Genomic DNA, 23,380 nt, shown 5'->3' with positions numbered 1-23,380 from the left:
GGGCAGACCCTCACCCCACCAAAAAATAGTACCGTGTCACATGCAGTACAAGGGTAACATGGCTAAAGTATCCTGCTGGCTTTGTGCAGATCAGAAAATGATTGGTGCATGTAAAACATCTTATAGTACTAAACAGCCCTTGAGATATACTCTGAAAAGTGCAACAGTAGAGCTGCTCTTTGGGTGCCAGATAAAAGATATTCTACAAATACTAAGTGAATCAAATATTACAAGCTATAACACAAATTCAACAAAAACAAATACATGGTCAACAAAGAAGTTAGCAATATCAGAGGCTCAGGTGCCAGAGGGCAAGTTTTAGAAGGAAGAAATGAGGGGAAAATGGCCTACTCAACTTTCTCAAGAGAAGGTTTGGGGAAACGGCACTTTGGGAATGATACTTAGTATTGTCTGGGAGTCAGCTTCCAAAGTGGGTGCTTTCACATCAGTGCGGTCAACACACCCATGAGAGGTGGCACGGAAGGAAATGTTTGTATATACTCTGTGCCACTTCAATGCATACCAATTACGTGTTTCTCCTAATTAAAAATTGGGGTATATCAAACAAAAAAAAGTGAAAAATGTAATCCATTCAGGGTCTCCATGTCAGTTGTAATTACTACCAGCCAAGGACATGGTAACAAACTGGTCCAAATGGTTGGTAAGACATGCTTAACCATCCAGTAGCATGTGCCCAAAAAGAATATAAAAAATGTAGCCTGGATGTATAACCCAAATTAGAAGAAAATATACTCTGCAGTTCAGGAAAGAGGAACTAATTCCCTACTCGAGTAACATATGCACCATAATAGAGCAAGGCCTCTTGTTCATAGGTTAATACCAGGCTACAGATCTGGTGGATCACATAGTCTATCCACAAGATCCCATTTCATAAGTACCCTCTGACATAAACATGTAATACCTAGTTTTGACCACTTCCGATAAGGGCTTGAGGGGCCAGAACTACCATTTTTTTCCTAAAAAATGAGTGTTACTGAACAGTGGTCAGATTTCATCAGTGAAAAACAGCAAGAGAGCTACTTTGCTTTACATTCAAGGGAAGTCTATTCCACAAAAGACGGATTCTCTGTGAGATCTATCTTGCCAGCAGGTCCTATTTATGTTTCTATGGAAGTTTAGTTCTCTTGAGCAGGTGTTTAACATGTTATCTGTTTTACAGATGTGCAGAAGGTCACAAAATACAGGATCCTTCATGGTTCTATAGGTTACATAAAGGTACCACTCAAGAGTTTGCAGGAAACAAAAACAAATCAGTGCATTTTAAGACGGTATATGTAGCAGAAGAAAGATATGCCCTAGATTATCTAAGGAAACACTACAGTCTCTCAAGCTGAGTCACATGCTTAGAGACGTACATACCAAAGGGAGCATAATACTCCATTATGGGACTGATGAGGGAGGCGTATAAACGGATGCTAACTTTCTTAGACTTAGCTGTACCCCTGGTGATCAGCCTGGTTAGTTTAAAAGAGTTCTTAATGACAATGGATACATAGTGATCAAAAGATAGGTCACTGTTAATGAAAGTGCCAGGTCCCTAATGACTGAGTCAAGTTTCAAAGGGGTGTCACCAATGTGGTAGGTGCATGGGTGTCTAGGTCTACTAAAGGACAAAATGCTGCATTTTTAGCATTTAATTTAAAGCTGTGTGTGTGTGTGTGTGTGTGTGTGTGTGTGTGTGTGTGTGTGTGTGTGTGTGTGTGTGTGTGTGTTAGGTTCTCCTGGAGTATCTGGAAGTCAGATGGGGAGTTTATGACAGCTCTACATTCACAGTGATGCATAAGCTTGGTCAGTCACAGGCCCTTGATATTAGCCTTGAAATAAAACTAGTAAATACCAATTTCTGGGGCACAATAACTACTCTTCTGTGTCTCCAATGCTAACAACCTAGGTTCTATCAGTAAGGCAATTTGCTATCCAGTAGGTAATGTAGGAGTTTACATTTGGTTTAATTAGCTTACTGATAATGCCAGAAAGTAGAATGGTATCAAAGTTCTTGGCAAAATCCAGATAGGCAATGTGAGCTAATTTCTCTGTCTAATGCATGTGTGACATACTCAAGGTCTACCATGTTGCACAGGTGGGGTCTGCCTTAAACAATCTCAAACTGGCTTTGGTCCAGGGCTAGAAAACTACCTATTATCCTTATTAAGTTCCATAATGATGCACTCCATTACTTTACAGATAAGGCTGGTGAGTCTTATAGGTCTATAATTTCCAGGGTCAGTAGTAGGTTCCCCCCTTGTACAGAGGGATGAATACAGCAGTTTTCTACACTTCTGGTAGGAATCTAGTAGTGTGACTGAAACTGAACAGACTTAGTAGCAAGTATATAAGACAGTGCTTTGTGCTAACAAGAAAGCAGACTGGCTCATTATCAGGATCCATGGAGCTAACATTTGGCATCAAGTTTGAGCTGAATTTACCCACTATTATGTCGGCTATGTCCTCAAGGGATGAGTATGGCCTGGGGATAATGCTCACAAACCTCCTGCATATGAGCAGTCATTACTAAATATAATCCTGGATACTGACTAGAGTATCTATAGTATTACACTGGGATGAAACGACTAGGCTTGAAATAACCTCCAGGTCGATAGCCTAGTAACCTCCAATGCTCCTATGATTGCTGTATATGATCTAAGTGCATTGCTGGGCATTATTTCTGAGATTTCTGACATGGCTGAAGAAGACTGTGGCTGTCCTTAGTGCAGGTTGCAATTTTCAATTCATATTTGCTTGTTGAGGATTTGATTTTGCTTCTGAGTTCTCCTATCGATCTCTGAGAGCCCTCTATGTAACTGTGTATTAAGTTTACTCTTAGAGGGTATGCGTATCGTTCTTTTATTATTTGTTTATATTTGGGTTCTACCATGGAGATTTGTTCCTGAACTTGGCATTATATTTGTGTTTTATGGTGACTAATACCTCAATTCATGCTCTGAGGTGGGCAAAGAAATTATCTGAAATGTAGCATTGTGTCAGAAAGCGTCATTGAGGTGAGCAAGATGTCTCCAAAGACAAAAGGATTTCATGATAAACCAGGTTTTTGCCAAATAATGAGTGTTACTGGACAGTGGTCAGGTTTCAACAGTGATGTGGTAGCTGTAGGTGTTGAGCATTGAGGGGCTATACTGGTAAGGGCTAGATACAATATTTTTAAACCTCCAGATGGGGTTTGTACTAGTTGATCAAGGAGTCTTTGTGCACATTTTTATTTGTGGTAATGTAGTTCTTCCAGTTAATGTACAGATAGCTGAAGTCTCCCAAGAGACATGTGGTAGGTTCGACAGGGATGGACATTAATTTGTTTACATATGCTTCATGAGCTGCAGGTCACATGGAGGTGCTACGGCGGTTGGCTATGATGTGGCATGGAGTTCTATTTAGTGTGAGAAGGATAAGAAAGAGGTCAAAGTCATTTTACTACCTTAAGAGTTTAGAGGTGAATTGGCTTCTTAGGAATACAGACACACATCATCCAATAACACTGTTATTTTCATCACTGGGAATGAAAGAATGGTGGGCATTTAAATCCTGAACTACAGGGGGTGCTATTACTATTCTGAAGCCATGTTTCAGTAAATACACAGACATCTGTATTTTCAAGAGTTAGGAATACTTGTAAGGAGTGCATCTTCCTGTCTAGGATTCTACCACTGAGCAGTGTTACCTTTATATAGTCTTTTGTTTAGCTGTATAGGTAATTTGAGGAGACTAATCTTGGATAAAAAAGCCATTTTGGGTGAAGAAAAAGTCATGGTTGATATATGGAAGCCATGAGAAGAGAGCTGCAGCAAAGGTCCATTCCTACCAAAGCAGCTAGGATTGTAAATCATCCCCTCCCATGATAATATACATTGGACCCCCATAGAATGACACCAATAGCTAAGCCAACAGTTAAGAGGCAATTTTCTATGGCTTGTACTGTGGTATCATTATTGGTAATGGTAGGATACTGCTCAAGACACGTTTTATACCAGTTTCAGACACGTGGCTTCATTATGTCACTCTTCATTATGATCCAAGTAAGTCCTTCTCAAGTAATATACTCTGATGTGCACAATGACTAGATTATATGAGCACCTAAGGTGAAGGGGCTTGAGGGCCTAAGTGCAACAGAGGACACTTGCATCAGAGAGGTAGTTAACCCTCACACTGTCGTTGCTCAGCCTGGCAAGTGGTGCATTTGTATGTCTGGCTATGGTGGCACCTATGACCAACATGCTACCAGATGTGCTAGTTCAGCCTTGCTGCCCTAAGAGCTTCTGTTTGACAGTCAAGTGATTCATGTTTGCAGTTTCATTTCCTGTAGTGTCTGTGTATGCTGTTTGTCTGCCAGTACAACAGGGAAATGAAATATCAAATCTTTACCTAAGAGGCTTCTGTATTTTGGGCAGAGATCGTTTTCAAGTACCTCAGCATAAGAAGGCTGATTTGTAGGTTTAGGATATGCTGAGCATGGTTGCATGAGGTGGGTATAAGAACTGACAGCATGCTGGGTACAGCCAATAATTTTAAAAGAGAGGTTGGCGTCCAATGTTAGTACACCCTCACACCTCTCACATATAGAATCATCTAGTGGAAAAAACAATATGTCAGTGAGCATGAGAAAGTTCTTTCATTGCTTCAAGGTGCCTATTGCTATCAAGCTGGTAACAAATGGGGTGGTAAAATCTCATTTTAAAATAAAGTGACTGGTGAAACAGAGTATTAAAGTACAATTACAGGAAGTGGTTCTGTAAATCAGAAAACAAGGAGGAACTTATGGATACTTGAATCAGTGACTACCAGTTTGGCTCAGGTGCCACAACAGCAGTTTAGAAGAGTGATATGAAAATTTGCAGTTTAAAGCAACAACTGGATTCACTAACGAGTAACAGTGTGTATCCAAGCACCACCAAACACAAAACGTCCTCGTAGTGTAGTAAAGCTGTGCAATAATCTCCAGGAAGCAGCCACATAAAGTAGAATTTTTATTGTACACACACCAATAAAAACGATCAAGCGCTTTTGTTCTGAAAACCAGGATTTCTTCAAAACCGCTTAAAATCAATTCTCACATAGTTAGATAGTCACTTTAAAACCAAATTGTCCAATCAAAACATTCATTTTTTTATGTAATACAATTTATCTAATAATATATAAACATTAAAATATTTGTAATAAAAAAGTGCAGTTGTGTACCCACCATAAATGTAGATGTTCGAGTGTATTCACTGTTGCAGTCATTACTATTAGGTTATCCTGCTGGCAGGCTACCCTCAGTCGGCCAGAATTCCAAAGTCTAGGTCCGGTGTCGGTTGCTTCGCTTCTTCTCTGACATCAGAGTGCCAGGAGTATAAAAGATGCAGCTGACGCCATTTTCTTCAGTTTTTCTTGCCCCAGATGTCAGGTGTCCCCAAACTGGTAGGCTGAAAAATATGCCAATAAAAATGCATGCACAAAAATAACATTTCCTTCATCTACAAGCAAATACACCAAATAGGTTGTATAGGATAGAGAAGTGCAGATAAGTCCCAGCAAAGAAAATGGGGGTGGTGGGTGGGTAACCTGGACTGCAACAGTAAATACACTTGAACATCTACATTTATGGTAGGTACACAACTGTACTATGTTCATCATGTTTCACTGTTGCAGTCATTACTCTTGGGTTGAATCCCAAAGCTGAGGATGGGTGGCTGGGTCTAAATAGGATTAGGAGAGGCTATAAGGCCCTGCAGAACTGCAGTGGCAAAGCCTGCTCTGGACCTAGAGTAAAGAGGTAAGTGGTAGTGCTTTGTGAAGGTATGTACTGAACTCCAAGCTGCAGCCTCTAAGATATCTTTGGTTGGTACTCCTCTGAGGAAGGCTGCTGAAGTGGCTGCTGCTCTGGTGGAATGAGGCCTAATGCCCTTAGGCACTGATTTGCCATGTTGAAAACAGCAGAAATGGATGCAATGGCCTATCCATTTAGAAATGGTCTGTTTTGAGATAGCCTTTCCTTGTGATCCTGCAGCATATGACACTAAAAGTTGCTCAGTCTTTCTGAAAGCTTTAGTTCTGTCCAAGTAGAAGCGTAACTGTCTGTGTATGTCCAAAGAATGAAGAATTTTCTCACCCTTGTTCTGTGGATTTGGATAAAAGTTAGGCAAGTGAATGGTTTGGTTAAGGGCCACACTGGACACCACCTTAGGCATAAATGTAGGGTTTGTCCTCAGAGAAACCCTGTCTGGATGCAAAATGATGAAAGGTTTCACAGCCATGAGTGCTTGTAACTCCGAGACTCGCCTTGCAGAGGTTATTGCTAGGAGCAGAGCTGTTTTCCAGGATAAGAATTTTATATCTGCTGTTGATGCTGGCTCAAAAGGAGGCAGTGTGAGTTTTTCCAAAACATAATTGAGGTCCCAGGCTGGAATTGGTGCTCTCCTTGGAGGCCTAATGTTTTTGGCCCCTCTGAGGTACTGCCTTATTAAAGGATGAGAAAAGATAGGTGGTTCTGAAATGGGCTGAAATGGCAGAGGCATGAATCTTAATTGATGAGAAAGGCCTTTGTTCAGCATCTCAGTTAGGTATTGTAAAATCTGAGGGATATTTGGTACACACATGTCAATGCCTTGTTCCTGGTACCAAGCACAGAATCTCTTCCATTTTTCCTGCATAAGATTTTCGGGTACTGGGCCTCCTGGCCTCCAAAATGACATCCATAACAGCTTTTGAAAGAGGAGTGTTCTGAATGGCTACATTATCCGCCATGCTGCCAGATTTAAGGTCCTGAGTTGGCAGTGCAGGATCTGATTGTTTTGTTGGGTCAGCAAGTGAGAAGTTTGAGGCAATATCCATGCTGGACCTTGAGACCAGCTCTTTAGGATTGGGTACCAGTGCTGGCGTGGCCAGTCTGGTGCAATCAGTATCATTTTTGGCTTCTCTTGTCTGACCTTTAGGGTACCCTGGGAAGGAGAGGCAGTGGGGGGAAAAGCATATACCATTAGATTTTTCCAGCTGAAGGATAGGGCGTCCACTTTCCATGCTTGCTAATGATAAATCCTTGTGCAAAATCTCTGCAATTGGCGGTTGTGAGGGGAGGCAAATAGATCTATGTCTGGGCATCCCCATTTCCTTATTATCATGCTGAAGACTTGTGGATCCAGTTTCCATTCGTGGGGATCCATGAGGTTTCTGCTTAGTTCGTCTGCCAGAGTATTTGTTTTTCCTGACAGGAATTGTGCTTGCAGGTGAATTTGAAAAGCCAATGCTGTGTCCCATAAGGTCATTACTTGTCTGCAGAGGGGGTAGGAATGTGTACCTCCCTGCTTGTTTATGTACCACATGACCATAGTGTTGCCTGACTTTATCAGTAACTGTCCTGGATGAAGCAGGTCCTTGAAAGCTGTCAGGGCATTTTGAACAGCTAGCATCTCTTTTTGATTGATGCAAAGATGCATCTGGTTTGCAGGCCATGTGCCCTGAATACATTTTCCTGCCATATGGGCTCCCCCCAGGCATAATCAGATGCATCCGTTGTCAGTGTCTGTCTGGCTGTGGGTAAACTGAATGGCAGACCCTTGTTGTGGTGACAGGCTTCTGCCCACCACTGAAACTCCTGTTGCAGGCAGGGAATAAGTGCAATTACTGTCTCCAGGCTGTGGCAATGTTGAGTCCAAACACTTTTTAGATACCACTGTAGTTTCCTCATATGCAGTCTGGCATATGGAATTAGTAGAATTCAGGATGCCATGAAACTCAAGGCTTGCAGGATTTTCCTTGTGGATAAGTGTGTTTTTGTTGCCAATTTCTTGAAGTAGTCAGTTGCTTTTGTTTTTCTGGCGTGAGATAAGCCATCTGGGCAGTTGTATTTATGCTTGCACCCAGGAATATTATCTCTTGAGAGGGCACTAGTTTTGATTTCTTTTCGTTTACTGTGTACCCTAGGCCAATTGGCCAATTAGTAATCTTTTTACAAACGCCAGATGCTTTAGAAGAATGTCGTTGTTCTCTGCTTGAATTAGGCAGTCGTCCAAGTAGGGATAAATTTGAATTCCTTTTTGTCTGCAATACGCAATTACTGGTGCCAGGAATTTTGTGAAGACCCTGGGCGCAGTAGATAAGCCAAAAGGCAGTGCAGAGAATTGGTAATGCATCGAGCCAGCTATGAATCTGAGGTATCTTCTGCAAGATTGTCTGACTGGGACATGCAGGTATGCCTCTTAAGTCCAAAGTTACGAGCCAAGCCTTCTTGCCCAGCATGGGCAGTAGCTGCTGTAGAGTCAACATCTTGAATTTTGGAATTTCCAGAAACGTATTTAGTATAGACAGGTCCAGTATTGGTCTCCAGGTTTTGTCCTTTCTGGGTACTAGAAAAAGTCTGGAGTAAAATCCTTGCCCCTGCTCTTGTTGTGGTACTTGCTGAATGACCCTCATGTCCATGAGGGCTGTATTTTGTTTGTGCCTCTGCCCATTGAATGTCTGGCAGGTCTGGCATACCTTTTGACCTTGGTAGAGTGTGAAAATGGAATCTGTAGCCTTGGGACACTATGCTCAGGACCCATTTGTCTTGGGTAACCATTTGCCAATTTGATGAAAAAAGTGCTAGTTTTCCCCCGAAGGGGGCTGCCAAAAGAAAAGTGCTTGGATCTGGTAGAGGAAAGTCATTGGGACTGTTTCCTGTAAGGTTGTGATTTGTCTTCTCCGCTTTTGGAGGCAGGAGCACCCCATTGTTTAGGCCTGTATGAGCCTTGGGGCTGAGATCTGCCTCTGAGACGCCTGTATCTGCCACTTTGTGGTCTGTCTGACACTGGAAAGGACCAATTTTTAGAAGGCCAGTTCCTGCTAAACCTGGGTGGCTGTACTTGTAAGAAATCCTTGACTGTCTGCATGGATTTTGCTTTATCTTCCATTTTTTTCAACACCTCTTCTGCTTTAGTACCAAACAATGTATCATGCTGTAATGGGGCAGCTAATAATTTTGCTTTAACACGATCAGGCAGATACTGTTCCTTTAACCAAGCATGCCTTCTAATAACAGAACCTGTAACAGTGGCCCTGCAAGAGGCCTCCAGTGAATTATAACCACATTGCAAGGTATGCTTTCCCACTTGTTCAGCTACATGCAATAAATCCTGCAATTCTTTGTTCTCTGAACATTCAGTATTTGTCAACAATTTCTGTTTAAGCAGTGACATTAAATATTGCTGATATTTAAGCATATGAAACTGACAATTTAAAGCCCTTACAGCCAGGGTAGCAGAAGTGTAGACTTTTTTCCCCCATATGTCTAGAGCCCTAGAATCCCTATCAGAGGGGACAGGGTTTTTTGCAGTGGAAGCTTTAACCCCCTTTGGGACTCTGAGATATAGTTTCTGGGTCAGCAGCGGGGTTTTTATATAGGAATTTGAGAATCCGGGACCCTGTAGTATCTGTCTGGCTTAGCAGATGCAGGGGGTAAAGAGTCAGGGGACAGGCCGGACTCTGAAAATACATCATCTACAATGTCTAGAACAGGTGAAATAGCAAGGGGTATGTGCTGAGGAAGTAGCAGAAAGTCTCTGAGCCTTTTCTTAGATTCAGAATAATCTTGGCTCTCCCAGTGGAATTGCTCCCTCATGGTATGCAGGGTTTCCCCAAAAGAATAATCCCTCAGGAGGAGAGGCTAAAGGAATGGATTCTTCATCATCAGAATCATCATAGGGAAGCAAAGAGTAATCCTGTTCAGAAGAGGAATCAGAGGAAATAGAAACCTGATCAGAAGAATCATACTCTCTCTTGCCTAGGCCTCTTATCAGGAGGGGGATGGGAGCCCCTGATCAAAGTAATTAGGTCTTCGGCCATTTTGAGCATCTGTTTTTTAGGCATGGAAGTCTGAGTAGGAGAATGCTGTACTTGTTTCTTTGTCTTTAGAGCTGCTTTAGTCTTTGTCTTTGAAGCTGAAGATGGCTTAATATATAGTTGTGTAGGTCTGAAGACACCCTCAGAAGCCGATACCTGCTCAGCGGCTCCGGACCCATCTGAGGGAATGATTTCCGAGTGTCCAATACCTTAAGTATCCAGAGGCCCAGTTGGCTCCACGTGGGAGTCGGAAGCGGCCTGTGGCTCTGAGGTAGCAGGCGCCAGGCGCTGCGAAAGCGCCTCACTGAGAACCGGCGACTGGCCTAGCAGAGGCTTCGCCGTCAGTTTTGGACCTCGGATGCCTATCCTTTTCCTTGTCCTTGCATTTTTTGTAAACTCTGGTTGTCGGCTGGTCTGACGGCATTATATAATTAAATCTTCGGCCAAAGTAATGAAATGCAAAATCGAACCAACACTTGACAGTGGGTTGGTTAAATCTAGCACAAAACCGACAGCTAGCAACGTTGTGATCAGGGCCTAGGCAAGGAATACAGTAAGAGTGAAAATCCTTATGAGGTATTTGTTTCCCACAAGAAATACAATTAACTTCTTCTGACATCGGTCTGGAGCAAGAAAAAAGTTTCCCCAACAGGGTACTTAGCTTTAAACACTTCGGTTCTGAAATTCGGATTTGAAAATCTCATGAGTCTGCTGACTGCCACTTGCGAACTGCTTTTGCTTCGGGCATCGCATGGCAAGAAAGACTGAAGAAAATGGCGTCGGCTGCATCTTTTATACCCCTGGCGCTCTGACGTCAGGGAAGAGGTGACAGCAACCGACGCCGGACCTAGACTTTGGAATTCTGGCCGACTGAGGGTAGCTTGCCAGCAGGATAACCCAAGAGTAATGATTGCAACAGTGAAACATGCTGAACATCTCACTGTATAAGCCAACCTACCAATCTAAAAATTAAACTTAACTTAAATCTAAAGCCTTACATGTTAAAACAGGCATTACTGAAATGTAGTCATTTCTACCAGGGACAATCATGGCATTTGTTCTAAGCTGACAGTAGAATTCTTTCCTTTCCAGCTTATTTTCCCAAAAACCTCCTTGAATGTCTTTCTCTACAATCTCCTCCAAAAATTAAATTTTTTATAAGAGGGACTTCCTTTTAAATGTCTGTATAGGGCATTATTTTCATTCCCCTGCCTAATGGCATACAAGTTCTTGTAGATTAGCTTCCTAAAAGCTCTTCGAGTTTCTCCCACATAAAAAATTGGCACTCCTGGCAAACTGCAGTATACACCAAACCCCTAGTTCCACAATTACCAGTGGCCAATTTAACTTGCACTGGGGGTTGGCTTACAATAACCCATTGTGCTTGTAGAATGTAACTACAGTACCTACAGGTCCCATACCTCACTCTCCCTTTACTACTCAAACTATGGGTGGCAGTCGGGTGTTCTAACAGGTATTTCAAGTTGAAAGTAGTTTTGTAAACAAAACTAGGTTTGTTACCTAAGATATCAAGTAAGTCATCATTACCTTTAAACAAAATCCATTTTTTAGTCATAATGTCACATATACTGTTACTCAACTCTCCATAAGTCAGAACCATAGAGTTAGTGAAGGAGCTTTACTGTTAGTCATGTTGTTCACCAATGGGGCACCCAGCAAGGGCCTGTATCTTGTCCCCTAATCCCGTAACACCTGATCACCAGTTTTGAACACCAAGGAAGAAGGATACTCCCTATTAACAAACATCTGTCCCAGGTTGCTAATTTCTATTTTACAATTTTCTAATGCAGAACACATCCTGGCTACCATTTATCATCTGACCTTGAATTAAATTGTTCTTTATGAAAGTACAGTTGTGTACACTTACCATAAATGTAGATGATTGAGTGTATTCACTGTTGCAGTCATCACATTTGTATTATCCACCTGCAGGTAGCCCTCAGCCGGCCTGAATACCAGAGTCTTCGGATTTCTGCGTCGGCTGCTGTCTCCTTCCATGACGTCAGGTCGTCATGGGTATAAAACATGCAGCCGACGCCATTACATCAGTTTTTCTTGCCCCTGAAGTCAGGTGCCCCCACAATAGGAAGCAATTATATGGTATGGTACACCCCCATCAAAAAGCAAATACACCAAAAAAAAAATATATACCAAACAAGAAGGAAAGGTAGAGCCAAGAGAAGTCAGAGCTGGAGGGAGGGTAACCAGGACTGCAACAGTGAATACACTCGAACATCTACATTTATGGTATGTGTACACAACTGTACTATGTTCTTCATATTTAACTATTGCAGTCATCACATTTGGGTTGATTCCCAAAGCTAAGGAAGGGAGAAGGAAGTTAGAGAGCATTAGGGCCAGCTATTAAGCCCTGCAAGACTGCAGTGGCAAATCCAGCTCTGGATTTAGAAAAGATAGGCATGTAATAATGCTTGGTGAAGGTATGTACAGAGCTCCAGGTAGCAGCTTCTAGGATGTCCCTGGTAGGGACTCCTCTGAGAAAAGCCACAGAGGTAGATGCAGCCCTGGTGGAATGTGATCTTATCCACCTGTGGAGTAAGTTTTCTGTGGTTCTTGTAGCAGAAATGAATGCAATGGGCTATCCATTTGGAAATGGTTTTCTTTGAAATGGCCTTCCCCTCTGCCCCTGCAGCAAAGCCAACTCGCAGCTGTTCAGATTTTCTGAGAGGCTTAGTCCTGCCAAAATAAAATCTAAGGCGTCTGTGCACGTCCAGAGAGTGCAGTATTTGTTCCCCTTTGTTCTGTGGATTAGGGAAAAAAGTAGGCAGATGAATGGACTGATTTAAGGCCACACTAGACACCACCTTGGGCATAAAGGAAGGATTAGTCCTGAGGGAAACCCTGTCCGCATGGAAGATAATGAAGGGTTCCACTGTCATGAGGGCCTGTAATTCAGACACTCTTCTAGCTGAAGTGATGGCTAGAAGGAAGGCTGTTTTTCATGAAAGGAATTTCAACTCTGCTGTTGCAGCTGCTCAAAGGGGGGAAGAGTTAGCTTTTCCAATACAAAGTTAAGGTGCCAGGCTGGAGTCGGAGCTCTCCTGGGGGGGGGGGGGTCTTAAATTTTTGGCCCCTCTAAGGAATTTTAGCAAGGGGTGAGAGAAAAGGGGTGACTCAATATTATAATGTGCTGAAATGGCAGAGGCATGAATTTTAATTGACGAGAAGTATAGGCCCTTGTGGAGCATTTTTGTTAAGTACTGTAGAATGAGGTAAGCTGGGCAGCCCTGAGCCTGGCTCCAGGAACAGTATCTTTTCCACGTTTCAGCATAGGATTTGACTCAAACTAGGAGCCATAGTCAAGTCCCCAAATGATGTGGACATCCTACAGAAGGACCTCATTGAGACAGATACCTGGTGTCAGACCCATGGCATCAAGCTCAATGCCAAAAAGTGCAGTGTAATCCCCTTTGGTAAAAACTCTGCACCCATGAACTCCCACATAGGCAGCAATCTACTTAACACCGAATGCGTAATGAGACCTTGGGACCTAAGTGGACAGTAGTCTCTCCTTTGATAGCCACATCGCCACAGTAGTCAGGAAGTCCTTCTGCGTGGCACACCTCATCATAAAAAGGGTTCTCATCCAAGAAAAAAGAGGTTATTGTTCCCCTCTACTCGACACTCATAGGACCCATTATAGAGTACAACGCCCCTTTTGGAATGTACCTCACAAGACATCTGCAGCAACTGGAAAGGCCACAGAAGTACCTCACAAAGAGGATTGCTGGCCTCAAACAAATGCCCTACACTGACCACCTCAAAAAACTCCAGCTTTACTCAGTAGCATATTGCTACTCCGAGGTGATCTCTGCCTAACATATAAAGCTATGTCAAACCCAGAGCTGTTGGACATGCTACACCTAAATAAATCCCAATCCCTCCGAGCTACACACACTAGGGACCTAAACCTTGTCACCACAATAAACAGGACATGCTGGAGGGATAGATTCCTGTCCCAGAGACTTCCCATACTCTGGAACAGGCTACCCATCTATGTCAAGCAAAGTTCTTCATTAGCACTCTTCAAGAAAAATCTTGATGAGTGGATGGGAAATAGGAAATACACCCCAGGGATCACTTCTGTCTCTCTGCTCGACAGTGGCACAGGAAAATAACTTTCTTGGGTGGCGTAAGCCAGGGAACTTTGTTGGCTAGGTTTACGTAGGCCCTTGGGCCGATAGCCTAGTACCTACCTATGAGCCTATTTTCTAGTACTAGGCCTCCTTGCCTCCAGAATGACATCCAGCACCTGCTTACTGATGGATGCTAGAGGAGAGCTCAAGGAATTAGCCAGTCTGCAAGGTACAGGGTTTGAAACTGAGGGTGCAGAATCTGGCCCGCCTGCTGGGACAGCAGGGAAGGGGTCTGAGGCAGGTGCCATGGTTGCAGCAGTGTCATACAGCGCAAGAGGGGGTACCAGTGCTGGCGTGGCCAGTCTGGTGCAATCAGTATTGTCCTTGGCTTGTCCTGTTTGATCTTTAGTAGAACCTTCGAGAAGAGAGGCAGAGGTGGAAAGGCATAAACAGAGAGGCTTTCCCAGGTAAAGGACAGGGCATCCACTCTCCAGGCTTGACTGTGGGGAGTTCTTGTGCAGAATTTGTTCAAATGGTAGTTCTGAGGGGAGGCAAACAGGTCTACCTCTGGATTCCCCCATTTGTTCCTCAAGAGGTTGAATATTTTGGGTTCTAGTTCCTATTCGTGTGGGTCCATGAGATTTCTGCTTAAGTCGTGAATGAAGTGAAGTGAATTTAGTTTGCCTGGCAGGAATTGAGCTTATAGGTGTACTTGGTAGCTCAAGGCTGTGTTCCACAGAGCCATGGCTGGTCTGCAGAGCGGGTATGAGTGGGTTCCCCCCTGCTTATGTACCACATAACTGTGGTATTGTCTGTCTTTACCAATAGTTGTCCTGGAATAATATGGTCTTTGAAGGCTGTCAGAGCATTCTGTACAGCTAACATTTCTTTTTGATTGATATGCAGGTGCATCTGTCTCGGGTTCCATTTGCCCTGAATGCACTGCCCTGCCATGTGAGCCCCCCATGCGTAGTCTGATGCATCTGTTAGGGTTTGGGCAGCAGGGGGAAGAGTGAAAGGGAATCCCTTGTTGTGGTAGCAGGCCTCTGCCCACCAAAGGAACTCTGTCTTCATACAAGGAATGATAGAAACCATTGTTTCCAAGTCCTGAGAATGTTGACACCATAGGCTTTTTAGATACTGTTGGAGTTTCCTCATATGCAGTCTTGCATATGGAATTAGTAGAATGCAAGAGGCCATGAACCCCAGGGCTTGCAGTATTTTCCTTGCAGATAGCTGGAATTTTGTCGCCAATAGTTTGAAGTAGGTTGTCAAATAAACTTGTTTCTCCAGAGTGAGGAATGCGATTTGGGAAATTGTGTTCAAGCTTGCTCCCACGAATACAATCTGTTGGCAGGGTACTAGGTGAGATTTCTTTCCATTGATGGTGTACCCCAGTGAGGTTAGAAGTTTCTTTACGAATGCCAGGTGTTGTAATAGCAAGTCCTGGCTTTCTGCCTGAATCAGAAAATCGTTCAAGTATGGGTAAATCTGAATATTTCTCTGCCTGCAAAATGCAATGGCTGGAGCTAGACACTTTGCAAATACCCTAGGCACAGTAGATATGCCAAAGGGAAGTGCAGAGAACTGACAGTGCATGGAGCCTGCCCTGAAGCGTAGGTATTTCCTGCAAGATTCCCTTATTGGGATGTGCAGGTAAGCTTCCTTTAAGTCTAGGGTTGCCAGCCAGTCATCATTGGCTAGCATAAGAAGAAGCTGTTGAAGAGTTAGCATTTTGAATTTTGGAACGATCAGAAAGGTGTTGAGAATTGAGAGGGACAGGACGCCAGGAGTTGTCTTTTCTGGGTACCAGAAAAAGTCTTGAATAAAAACCTTGTCCCCTTTGTTCTGCTGGGACAGGTTGAATAGCCTGGATACTGAGAAGAGAGAGAACCTGCTGTTGGGCCTCCACCCATTGATTTGGGGGTAGGTCTGGGCAACCTTTTGGGGTTGGTAGTGTGTGGAAGTGGAATCTGTATCCTTGGGAAACTGTTATAAATCCATTTGTCCTGGGTAATGAGTTCCCAGTTTTTTGCATGTAGGCCGAGCTTTCCCCCTACAGGAGCAGATAGTTGAGCAAGGCTTGGAAGGGTTAAGTCATTGTGCCATTTTTCTGTAGGGAGGTGGCTTACTACTCCCTGCTTTGGAAGTGGGAGCCCCCCACTGCTTAGGTCTGTGCGTAGCCTGAGACTGTAGCCTAGGTGGTCTGCTGTTCCTGGGTTTGGACTGAAAAGGCCTGGAAGGGACTGGAAAGGACCAGTTCTTTGAAGGCCAATGTCTACTGAATCTGGGAGGCTGTACTTGTAGGAAATCTTTAACAGTCTGCATAGATTTAGCTTTTTCCTCCAACCTTTTGAGGACTTTCTGCTTTGTTGCCAAAAAGGCGGTCTTGGTTTAAGGGAGCATCCAGTAATTTAGCTTTAACATGATCTGGCAAGTTTTGTTCCTTAAGCCAAGCACGCCTTCTAAGTACAAATCCAGTGACAGCAGCCCTGCAAGATGCTTCTAAAGCGTCAAAACCACATTTCAAAGTATGTTTACCAACTTGTTCTGCAGAATGCATTAAATCTTGCAATTCTTTGTGTTCAGCACAGTCAGGAATCAACATAATTTTCTGTTTAAGTAGTCCCATAATATGCTGCTGATACTTTAACATATGAAACTGGGAATTTAAAGCCCTAATGGCCAAAGTAGCAGAAGTGTACACCTTCTTACCCCATCTGTCTAAGGTTCTAGAATCTCTATCAGAATGGGTAGGATTTTTGGCAGCAGCAGCCTTAATGCCTTTTGGTTCTTGGGAAATGTCTCTGGATCCGCAGAAGGATTCTTGAAGAGGAACTTGTGAGAGTCAAGTACTCTGTAATACCTGTCAGTTTTATAGGCGCTGGAGGTAAAGTGTCTGGGGTAAGGCTAGATTCCAAGAAAGCATCATCTACAATGTTCAGAACAGGAAGGATAGCTAAAGGCCTGTGTTGAGGCAGGAGTAATAATTCCCTAAGTTTCTTTTTGGACTCAGTAATCCTGGCTTTCCTAGCGGAACTGCTCCCTAAGTGTATGCAAGGTTTCACCGAAAGAAAGATCTTCGACAGGGGAAGCATAGGGAATGGAATCTCTACATCAGAATCCTCATAAGTAGATAAGGGCAAATCCTGGTAATCAGAAGGAGCAGAAATATCTGATTCCTGATCAGAAGAATCAGAAAGAAATTCAGTTCTAGGTCTCTTAGAGGGGGGAAGGCTGGCTTCCCCTAATTAAGGTAATAAGGTCTTCAGCCATTCTAAGCATTTATTTTTGAGGCATATGGGCCTGAGCCTGCAGTTTGGTCGCCGGTTTTCTAGGCGTAGTGTGAGTTTTTGGTCTGAGGGATTCGGAACTTCTGGATGGAAACAATGGCGTTGGTTTAATATGAATGTCTGTAGGCCTGAATACACCCTCAGGAGCCGGTGCCTGCACAGTGGCTCCGGACCCATCCAAGGTAGAGACATCTGCAGGTTCCATAGTCAAAGAAACATCTTGTGGCATACCGGACTCCGAATGGGTCTCAGTAGAGGCCTGTGAATCTGAAGTAGCGGGTATCATGAGCTGCGAAAGCGCCTCACTGCGTGCCAGCGGACTGGTGGCTAGCTTAACGGAAGTGTTGTCGGCAGTTTTGGACCTATGCGGTCTGCCTCTGTCTTTAGCCTTACAGTTTTTTGGAAGATCGGTAGTCGGATGGCTTAACAAAGCCATTTTGGAGTACTGCGATAGAGTACGAAAATAATTGGCTGCAAAAATAGCCCGACGACAAATAGTTCAGGGGTTGAACATGGCACAAAACCGACAGCGAGGGACGTCGCGGTCTGGGGCTAAACAGGGGATGCAGTAAGAATGTAAATCTCTGAGGTATTTGCTTTCCACAGGCAAGACAATTGTTAACTTTTACTGACATCGGCTGGAGCAAGAAAAAGGATCCCCAATGGGGTACTTATCTTTTTTGAAGACTTTGGGTCTGAAACTTGAAAATGAAAATTTCAGGAGACGGCCGACCAGCACTTGCAAACTGCTTCTGCTTCGGGCACCGCATGGCAAGAAAGACTGATATAATGGCATCGGCTGCATGTTTTATACCCCTGATGACCTGACGTCATGGAAGAAGAGACAGCATCCGAGCATCTGACGCAGGAATCCAAAGACTCTGGTGTTCAGGCCGGCTGAGGGCTACCTGCAGGCAGATAACCCAAATGTGATGACTGCAACAGTGAAACACGAAGAACATCCTTGGATGGTTACTGTTGTAGTCTAAGTAGTCATTTGAAAAAGTAGGTTTTCTAAATATTTTATAACAAAAACATTCCCTTCTGATGTCCTTAAAAATATTCACATCGAGATAATCGACCCTAACATTGTGATGCCCGTATCTAAACTGAAAATAACTACAGATACCATTAATATAATGTACAAATTCTTCCTATTTTCATTATTTTTCCACAAAATGAATATATCATCCAAGAATCTTAAATAGCAAAGCCAGTGCTCACTAAAATTACTCTCTATTACGTATCTCTTCTCCCAGGAAGACATAACCAGGTTGGCAAACAGTGCACAACTTGCACTCATCGCCACACCCTGTATCTGTCTAAAGTTCTCCTTCAAAATGATTTCCATCAACTTCATCACAAAGTTGGTCATAGTACCCCTTTAATGTTCTCTCCAATAGAGCTTCGTGGAACAATATCATCCCCTCTTCGTGTGGGATGGAGGTGAATAGATCTACTACATCAATAGTAGAGAAGCAACAAGTATGAGTGTAAAATTCCTGCTTAATCCTAGATAAAAAGTCTCAGGAATCCCTCAAAATATGATCAATAGGCAGTGAGGAATTCCTCACCAATCTGTCTACAAAAATACCTAGGGAGTAGGTAGAACTATTTTGTGGCACTACTACAAGATGGTATGGGGGATTCATAATATTCTTATGGGTTTTCGGAATTACGAAAAACGTTGGAATGACTGAATAACCATTAATCAAAAAATTTAATGTTTCTTCATTAATAACTCCCTGATAAAGAGAGTCCTCTAGAAATAGCTGGATTTTCTTGTGTGCTATAACAGTCTCATTTCTGGACACAACCTCATATTTTTCTTGGTCATACAACATTCTAAGAATTTGACAATTATAATGTTTTTTCTACTGTTGTTATCCCACCCCCTTTATCCGGTTTCATAAATCTTAAATTAGGGTTAGCTCTCAAGTTTGACAACAGCAAACTTTCCTCCCTAGACAGGTTGTAAAATCTCTTATGGTTTGTGTAATTCAAAAATTTCCTGAGAACAAACCCTCTCAAAAGTTGTTACTGTAGGGTGAAGATGAAGTGGAGGATTAAAACAACTTCTCCTAAAAATATTAGTTCTCTCACTCAAACTCCCCCCTTCCTCTTTAAACTTTAACTGCAGATTAAGCTTCCTTGTGAAAATGTTTAATTCAGTGAGGGTCACTGCCCCATCACCTTTTTGTGCTGGCACAAACTTAATCCTCTTTTTCAACAATGAAAAATAATTTTCATCTATATCCATATTTGCGTAATTAAAAATATTAAACCCCTGATAAGTTTGCCCTCAAAGGCTGTTACTATGTGGTTCCTCCCTTGGTTTTCTCTCACTTCTATTTGTTGCGGCTGTTCTTCCTCCACCCGTCTCCTTGCCCTTTGAATTTCTGCCCTTCTTAGCCTAAGGGATACACCAAAAAAAATTATTGTGTCTGTTCTTATTTTGAAGTCTTTCTGACCTTCTCAAGGGTAGGTATTCATGTTCAAAGACCTCGTTAACATTCCTGTTGTGTACAAGATCCCTATACCTTCCTGGTCTGTCTCCATTATCACTGTAACCTCTGTCCCTATTGCTTGTATCTATATCCTTGTCCTCCCACTCATAGGATTTGGGAAAAGGGTATGCCAATTTGTCCAGGTATTCCTGTTCATCTCTTAATAATTTTTTGCATTTGCATTTAAAGTTTAATTCCACTTGTTGGTCTACTTTCTCAAAAATAGCATCATATTTAACAGACACAGTGTTAAACTGAACATCATTTGTCACAGCTTTATTCAACTTTTCCAATTCTACCATCAAATATTAATCTTTTTTATATTTAATTTAATAATAAACTGCATTAATTCGATCCGTGATGATTGAACATTTGTATCAGCTTGTCACATTCCGGTTGCCCCCTTAACAACCCATTAAGAAATTTGTATATTCTGACACCTCTAGGGTCTCGTCTATTTTTAATGCTTTCAGTTAAGTAAGCACTATCACACTGAAGGCTACGTACCTTCCCAACATTACTTCAAAGTCATTCATCTTACTTTGTAAGTCCTTAAAGTCCTGTGACCAAGTATACACGTTAAAAGAAAACTACACATTTGCCCAGTCACGGAATTTATTACCACGTTCAGTTTGTTGTATTTCTATAACAGTCAACTGGTCACAAGGGATAGAACTCTGTGTTGAACTTCCTATACTAGGAAGAATAGAACCTGGAAACATTCTGCCACAATCACAATTTAGTGCAAATTTACAAATCACAGCAATAACAAGACTTAAGCCTCAGAATGCTCACTGCTAGCAAAAATAACAAAATGAGATAATACTGCAATAAATATGGCTATTATCTCCAAGTGTATTCAGCACCTGCTCTGAAGTGTTTGCAGTTGCTCTCATGTATTTGCAACTCTGCTCTCAAGAGTGGGTGACTATGCCCAGCTGGATGCTGTTGTCTGCTCCAGTTCAGTACTAAGTGTGTAAGTGTCAGAAGTGGCAACATTTTATATATATATTTTTTAAGAGCCAGCTGTTGTGAACACTTGGAACTGTGAAAATAGTACTCAGCAGTGGACAACCATGCAGCAGACTATGCAGCACTTTCCAGATGTAGTGGGGTTTGCCTGGGAGGTCAAGTGCAATTAGGTATTCTTAGGTGTGCTTATGTAGTCATTGCCCAGCAGATGCCTTTTCAAATGTATTAAGCCTGTTCAAACAGTTTTTCTTTGACTGTTATCAGGCAAGGAAACCCATTACCATATACCAGAACATCAATGAAAGTTCTGAACAATTTGGTAATTGACAAGATTGGTTCTATTTCTCGACGATATAATACTTGACATCAATCTCACTCTTACTCACCTGTCCAGAATTTCGAAACTTAGAAGCAACAGCACCAGCGACAGCTTGATCTAGATTGGCACTGTCAAATACAATTAATGGAGCATGTCCACCGAGTTCCATTGAAACTCTCTTTACTGTATCAGCTGCATGCTTCAAAAGTACCTGCAATCAATCACAAAGTCATGTTAAAAGTACATTAGAATAAGGAAGCATTCTAACACATTGTATGTAGGAACATGTTTAAAAATGGTTTTCCTCTGGGTGTCTACCATGTAAACAGACATAAAAACTCCTGAATTAGAAATAACACAACTACCCCTACTAACACGTACTAGATCAAAAGCTTTCAAACTGTCTCAACTCTATGCAATTCTTTTCCATCAGGCATTAGGAGTAGTTGTATCTTCTTTAGGAACAAACTGGTAACATTTCTAAGGATGTTTGCTGCCAGTGCTATACTGCAATTATCTAGTCCATTCTTGACACCTGTTTAATACAGGCAAGCATTAACTGCACTGCATCTTTTATTGTTGAATGGTCGTGTATTGTAACAATGCATTACGCAGATGTTCTGAACATTCTCTGAATGGTCGTGTATTGTAACAATGCATTATGCAGATGTTCTGAACATTCTCTGAATGGTCGTGTATTGTAGCAATGCATTATGCAGATGTTCTGAACATTCTCTGAATGGTCGTGTATTGTAACAATGCATTATGCAGATGTTCTGAACATTCTCTATTCGTCTTGATTCTTTACTAATGTCTCTGCATCTGAAAAGGGGCCATGTGGCCCACTCTACCTACCAGCTGAATAAACTAAAATAAATATGTAGCTAATCCATGGTCATGGCGGTTATTAGCCACAACACCACTACCAGCTCAACTTCCAATCACTCACTGACAAATGTACTACTGTACAGGACTGGTGTATCATACTGACTGCGTTGAAAAGCCTGCCTCCCATAACGTTAATGGCAGTAAAAGATGCCACTGTGAAAACTTTAACTGCACTATTCACTTCATCACTACTGAGAGTGTAAGTACACTTACAGACTTGATAGTCGCTGTGGTGACAAGTTTATTCAGAAATTTCCATTTTGTATTCAAATCAAATACTATAGGGCCCAACCCCCAAAATTTAAAAATGCATGTTTCGAAATGTATCCACTACAGACTTAAGAAATGTAGGTTTCATTTTCATCTGCTTCCCTCTATAATTACAAAAAGGTAATTTTTAAAGGAATATTTCAACATTTGCACTCTAATTTAGAAGGTTTTAAATGTTCTCAATTCTTTCAGCCTTAATATCTTTGTGAGATGCTCAAGATAAACACACTCATTTGAGTACACTGCCAATAGCTACCTATATAAATAAAATAGAGGAAAAACAAAAGGCTGTTGAGAATAATGGCAGACAAGGGGGGATCATATCCTGTACTCAGTGTATTTTAGGAGCATCTCCTTAATAAGTTGTTTTAATGGTGGTACTGTTCTTGGGGTAGCCACTGCACCCATTTCTAGGCTGCAGCTACTGAGGTCTGTAATAACTGCTCTACTATGATCATCTTGATACATGGGTGTACACACGGAAGCACTCAAGAAAAAAATCCCTAATGCACACACACACACACGACCATGAGCATGCAAACACACACACACACACACACACACACACACACACACACACACACACACACACACACACACACACACACACACAAACGCACACAAAACTCACTCTATTTTTGGAGCAATTACACTCACATTGGCAGTGAAAAGTATGTCTCAGGACTTTGGCATTAATTACTTGTGCCAAATGCCTAAATGTTTAACTAAAATATTATTTCCCCTTTCTCAAAGGATAAATCCTTTCTGGTTAGGCTTCTTTCAGCCCTCTTTTTTCATATTACAATCAATAGCACTTCAAACAAACATGCGCTCACTAATACAGACATGTATCTTTCTGTTCTTAAAGAAAAAGGTACAACTTATGAAAATCACTACCTATTTAAATAAACATCATTCTGTTTATAATAAACTCTTAATAAAATTGATATCACCAATATTTACAATAAACACCTTATAACACTATCATCAATGCTATTTAGACAACTTTTTGTACATAACTGGAGCACTTGTACTCTTCCAAACGGTTAGAACCACATCATAACTACTTTACAACATAATGCTACATGTGCATATATGTAACCACACAAGTGTATCTGTTTACATATCACAGCTATAGCCTGTAAATGTGTGTATACGTGTGTGTGCACGCATATTTCTGTGCACACA

At 42.1% G+C, this 23,380-nt stretch overlaps 1 protein-coding gene across 1 annotated transcript in view; it reads right to left on the bottom strand.

Annotated features, from left to right (window-relative positions):
• Positions 1–23,380, bottom strand: part of ALDH5A1 (aldehyde dehydrogenase 5 family member A1) — a 536,325-nt gene that overhangs the window by 259,106 nt on the left and 253,839 nt on the right. Inside the window, exon 6 of the mRNA XM_044065747.1 lies at positions 21,102–21,245. Coding sequence (XP_043921682.1) covers positions 21,102–21,245 — 144 coding nt within the window. The remainder of the gene's footprint in view (positions 1–21,101; positions 21,246–23,380) is intronic.

The sequence above is a fragment of the Protopterus annectens genome, chromosome 3.part0 (assembly GCF_019279795.1).
Source record: "Protopterus annectens isolate FY-2018-M chromosome 3.part0, PAN1.0, whole genome shotgun sequence".
NCBI lineage: Eukaryota > Metazoa > Chordata > Ceratodontiformes > Protopteridae > Protopterus > Protopterus annectens.
Note: the sequence above shows the minus strand (reverse complement) of the source record. Positions and strands in the feature narration are given on the sequence as shown.